At 50.6% G+C, this 5,032-nt stretch overlaps 3 protein-coding genes across 3 annotated transcripts in view; 2 read left to right on the top strand and 1 right to left on the bottom strand.

The window, feature by feature from the left end:
• LOC103624619 (scale keratin) overlaps positions 1–369 on the top strand; it is a 1,555-nt gene extending 1,186 nt beyond the window's left edge. Inside the window, 1 exon segment of the mRNA XM_008643950.2 lies at positions 1–369. This exon segment is cut by the window's left edge and continues 39 nt beyond it. Coding sequence (XP_008642172.2) covers positions 1–184 — 184 coding nt within the window. The 3' untranslated portion in view covers positions 185–369.
• Positions 370–613: 244 nt separating this feature from the next.
• LOC103625085 (scale keratin) lies at positions 614–2,252 on the bottom strand. The gene is made up of 2 exons (XM_017747083.1): positions 2,146–2,252; positions 614–1,521 (listed from the first exon to the last, which is right to left on the bottom strand). The coding sequence occupies exon 2, from the start codon at positions 1,502–1,504 to the stop codon at positions 791–793; it is 714 nt and encodes a 237-aa protein (XP_017602572.1). The 5' UTR covers positions 1,505–1,521; positions 2,146–2,252; the 3' UTR covers positions 614–790.
• Positions 2,253–4,109: 1,857 nt separating this feature from the next.
• Positions 4,110–5,026, top strand: LOC103624994 (scale keratin). The gene is made up of 2 exons (XM_008644390.2): positions 4,110–4,218; positions 4,574–5,026. Exon 2 carries the CDS (start codon positions 4,591–4,593, stop codon positions 5,020–5,022), a length of 432 nt encoding a protein of 143 aa, XP_008642612.1. The 5' UTR covers positions 4,110–4,218; positions 4,574–4,590; the 3' UTR covers positions 5,023–5,026.
• The last annotated feature ends 6 nt before the right edge of the window (positions 5,027–5,032 follow it).

Below are 5,032 nucleotides of genomic sequence, written 5' to 3'. Positions count from 1 at the left end.
GGCCTGCTCCGGAGCCCCTGCCTTTGGCGGCTCCCTGGGGCTGGGCGGCCTCTACGGCGCCGGCGCCACCCAGGCCTCGGGGGGCCTCTGCACCTTTGGCAGAGCCTACGCTGCTCCCGCCTGCAGCCCTTGCGTCCTGCCCCGCTACAGCAAGAAGCTCTGGGACACCTGCGGGCCCTGCTAGACCCACCACAGCCCCGCACCCCAAACACCCACGGCGGCCTCGGCCCAGCATGGAGAAGTTGAGCTCTGCACAAGCCGCCCTGGCCTCCTGCAGCCCCTGACACCCGGCCTGGCTGGGGCCTGCCCGCCGTCTCTCTCCCAGCCTCTCCTGCCCCTCTGTTCACAATAAAGTTTTCCTGCATCCAAGTTGTGTCTCTTTGCCTCTTTTTCCCAAATCACGAAGACCCGAGGGCCTTGGCCAGCTGAGGAACTCCAGGCACTTCCTCCCTGTTCAAGAGTGAATACTGCCCCCAGAGGAAAATAAAGAACAAATGAAAACCAGAGAGGCTTTTGTGCAACACAAACAGGGGTTTATTGTCAGAGAGAAGAGCAGCAGTGGAGCACAGGGAATCCAGGCAATCACAGGGGCAGATGGGGAGCTCACGGCATTCCCGAGGGGATGGAGGGCTCAGGGCATTCCCGAGGGGATGGGGAGCTCAGGGCATTCCCGAGGGGATAGAGGGCTCAGGGCACACCTGGCACAGGAGCTCCTGCCCGGTGTCCCCATGGCCCGGGCTGAGCTCCAGGGCTGCCACTGCCCCTGGGGGCTGGCACTGCCAGGGGCGCTTTAGAAAACCCCACAGCTCCCGCGGCAGGACCTGCCCCATCTCTGGAAGCCGGGCAGGGAATAGCCCAGGCCCCGGGAGGAGAAGCCGGAGCTGTAGGACCTCCCGCCATTGCCAAAGGAGCCCCCATAGCCCCCGAGGGAGCCCCCATAGCCAATGTCACCTCCATAACCCAGGGAACGGCCATAGCCAAGGGAGCCCCCATATCCAAGGGAGTCCCCATAGCCCTGGGAGCCCCCATAGCCCCCACAGCTTCCCAGGCCAAAGGAGCCTCCATAGCCCCGGGAGCCCCCATATCCCAGGGAGCCCCCATAGCCCTGGGAGCCCTCATAGCCCTGGGAGCCCCCGTAGCCTGAGAAGCCCCCATAGCCCAGGGAACCTCCATAACCTCCAGAGCCAAAGGAGCCCCCAGAGCCCCGGGAGCCCCCATAGCCCAGGGAGCCCCTGTAACCCCCATAACCTCCCAGCCCAAAGGAGCTCCCGTAGCCCTGGGAGCTCCGGGAACTGAAGGAACGCCCCAACCAGGCTGGGCCTGACGATGCCACAATGCTCTCCTGAGGGAAGGTGCTGAGGATGGGGCCCGGGATGGTCACCACCACCGGCGGGGGCTGGATCAGGGCTCTGGAGTCGGGGCACTGCTGCACACAGGGCTCGTTGACGCTCTCGGCGATGGGCTGAGGGCAGCTCACCCCACAGGACTCACTGGAGCAGGACATTCTTCTGTGCTGGGAGGCTGCAATACACACCAGGAAACAGATTTCAGATCCTGAAATTTCCACCTGACTCTGCCTGTGCTTTCCAATGGAAATTTTGAGGGCTCAGAGTTCATTGCCTTCCAAATCTGACCTTTATCTGACCACAAAAATCACATTCTAGACTCTGCTGTCAGGATCCCTGAGATGTCACTCACAGATGAAGACGTCTGGTGTAATCTCTGGTGATTCCTACACTAATTATACTGTGTCAAGTCTCCTTTCATCTCTTTATAAATTTATTAAGAGCAGCTGAAATCTAGCAATGTATCTATAGCAAGTTAAGAAGTTTCAGATACAAACCAGCAGTTTTTATTGTTTCATATTCCTTCCCAAGTAGCCCTCAGCTTCCAAACCAGAAAATTTACCCTTCTGGAAGAAATATTCCCACAAGGTGGGAATGATCACTCAAATATTTTTATAGTCACGCACTGGAACTAAAATGCCTGGGAAATGGTTATTCCAGGTGGCATGGTAAGAATTTACCTTTTATTCTCTAACAGCCTTCTGAGACCCACGGTTTTTTAATCTACCAATTCATAACATTAATGAATTGGATGGGAAAAAAGTATAGAGAAGGATAGAGGAGTTCAAATTGGGCTTACCCTGTTCACCAAGGCGAATAACTCTGGAGATGTGGATGGAGAGCCTCCGAGTCGCGACAGCTTTTATACATTTCCCAAAGTGCTTACAGGGACGAAACACCCTCCGTGCCTCAGGTCCCACACAGCAGCAAAACAACCCTCACATGGAGGGATTTAATTCTGCTGGCTTTGCACTGCCACTCCCCACGCGCAAAAATGGGCGTGAGACGATGTCAGGACAGACTTGAGGGCATCGAGCTGGTGAATGATGAGATAGTAATCCCCATCATGAGCATTGGCTTTAGGTTCGATGAGTTCAAATTAATTAATTTATCTGTCTTTTTAAAACGGTGGTTTTTAAGTGAATCCTGTGAAAATCCACGGAAGCTGCACAAAAAGAGGGAAACAGGTATCAAAAAGAAAGAGAATATCAATTATGTCCAAATGCTTGAGAAACATGAGGGGGTTTAAGATCTGTTTGCAGCTCAAACACCACTAATTACTCGTGAATTCCAAGGTGGGTTCCATTGTGCCATTCCCTGCTGGCTTTGGAATGTCATGGAGGCAGGGACACTTCGAGGATGTTCCAGATCCTTCCAGGACGATGAGAGGCTTTATGAACACTCACTGGAAACTCGTATTTGGTGTGTTAGACACGAGCACAGAAATGTCAGCACCCAAAGCTTGGGCAGGAGCGCCGATTGAGAGATGTGTGAGCTGAGGGCTCTGTGTCATGAGGTGCAACTTCACGGACAAAACATTTCCAGGTGAGAGTCCAAGAGTAGAGATTTTAGAACACCAGTCTGACACCACTTTTTGCAGAACATCGATAGTTAAGCCTGAAAATTCAGGTAATTTGCAATCAGGTTCTTTTTTCTCTCCTAAAATTTAAGGCATTTCAGCAAAATGCTGCCTCATACATTAAGAAGAAGCTGCATTCAATAGTCCAGACCATGGACTTGTCATAATCACCCACAACACATTAATACTTAATAAAATAAAGAATTTCGTATCAGGAGTGAAAATCAAATCATTGCCAGCATGGAAATTATTAATTAGAGGCTGATCAGGGAATCAAGAGGAGTGACATTGGTTGGCGTATTTTTAAATTATGCTGTTTCATAACAAGGGAGCTCCTAACTCAGAATAAATCCTCATAACTCCTGGCCCTCATTTAATAGGATAATAACAGAAGTTGCAAGCACTGACTATTAATGAGTATTTGTGAGGCAGCTTAAAGTCATTATCCTCCAGGTACCTCTCATTATTATCAGCAAATCCTGATGACACTTCACAAGCAGAGCTATTTTACAATTTAGAAGTAATTTATTGCCTCTCTTTTGCAATATTGTAAAATTAGAAAACAATTGCAAGAGGAAAGAAAAGAAATAACTGCAGGATGTCCCAGACTCATCCTAATAAAATTTATTTTTATTTTAATAGTACTTTATTAAATTCTCTCTTTTTCTATAGTGCTCGGTACTTTGGGGGTGGGGGAAAGACAATCATGATTTTTAATGTGTTTCTAACTGAACTTCTGGAAGTAGAGATTTCAAATTAAATAGTGACAAGTTTGGAATTACCTCCAGGCCAAGGCCTATTCTGGCTGTACCAACTTCTGCCTCTTTGGGGGCAACTTTTATAGATCCCTACTCAGCTACAAGGAGAATTTGTGTCCTCTCAGAGCCAAAATTTTAGGTCCGGTTGGGTGACCTTCACCTGGTGAAGGTGGGACCACAAAGGGCTTCACACCATGGAAGTACTTCCTTGACCATTAAAATGTCCCATTAAAATGGGACTAAAGCAGGACTGGCTTTAATCGATGTCTCCGTGGCCACCCTTCAGCTGCAAGTTCCTCAGAGCCCCTCAAGTTGCCCTCAGAGGGAGCTGATTGCCATCACCTGTTGCATCATACCCACACGAGTTTGGGAGGGACAGTGCTGAGGTGACAGAATCGAAGCACCCACTATCGCGTTGGTTTTGTAATAAATGAGGATGAGAGGCACAAAGGGTGGCTTTGAGGAGGATATAAAAGCTCAGATCACCCTCAGCCGTGCATCCACTGCTCTTGTTCCCATCCCTGCAGCGAACAAGGTAAGTGGTGTCACTCATCCTCATAAAATCTGAATTACTACATAAAGTCAATGAGTCTTTTTTTCTGCTCCTCCTGGCTTCTGTCTCGCTGGTCTCACACTTTTGAGTGAATCTTTGCCACAGGTTGCTACAGATTTATTTCATTTATCCATCACAGAATTTCTGCTCGTAAGGATGATCATGGTGAGAGGAAGGTTAAAAGTGGACTTGATACAAGAGTGAGATTTCTTTGACAGCATCTTTGAATTTATCTGTTTCCCTCTGATATTTCAGACACAGAGCCAATGCTTAATAATTTTAATTCATCTCTTCTCAGCCAATTTAGCTTAAAAGTCCTTTCTGGTGTGTATTGCAGCCTCCCAGCACAGAAGAATGTCCTGCTCCAGTGAGTCCTGTGGGGTGAGCTGCCCTCAGCCCATCGCCGAGAGCGTCAACGAGCCCTGTGTGCAGCAGTGCCCCGACTCCAGAGCCCTGATCCAGCCCCCGCCGGTGGTGGTGACCATCCCGGGCCCCATCCTCAGCACCTTCCCTCAGGAGAGCATTGTGGCATCGTCAGGCCCAGCCTGGTTGGGGCGTTCCTTCAGTTCCCGGAGCTCCCAGGGCTACGGGAGCTCCTTTGGGCTGGGAGGTTATGGGGGTTACGGGGGCTATTTGGGCTCCTCAGGCTCTGGGGGCTCCTTTGTCTCTGGAGGTTATGCGGGCTCCCGGGGTAACTGGGGCTCCTTTGGGTGGGGACCTTATGGAGATTCCCAGGGTTATGGGGGCTCCTTTGGGTTGGGGGGGTCCCGTGGTTATAGAGGCTAGTTTGGGTTAG

This window comes from Corvus brachyrhynchos, unplaced genomic scaffold, assembly GCF_000691975.1.
Source record: "Corvus brachyrhynchos isolate BGI_N302 unplaced genomic scaffold, ASM69197v1 scaffold350, whole genome shotgun sequence".
Classification (NCBI taxonomy): Eukaryota; Metazoa; Chordata; class Aves; order Passeriformes; family Corvidae; genus Corvus; species Corvus brachyrhynchos.
This window is presented reverse-complemented; position numbering and strand designations above follow the sequence as displayed.

What these genes read in the sequence shown, in the direction of transcription:
- LOC103625085 (XM_017747083.1), bottom strand. Translation starts at nt 1,504, where the DNA reads ATGTCCTGCTCCAGTGAGTCCTGTGGGGTGAGCTGCCCTCAGCCCATC.
- LOC103624994 (XM_008644390.2), top strand. Translation starts at nt 4,591, where the DNA reads ATGTCCTGCTCCAGTGAGTCCTGTGGGGTGAGCTGCCCTCAGCCCATC.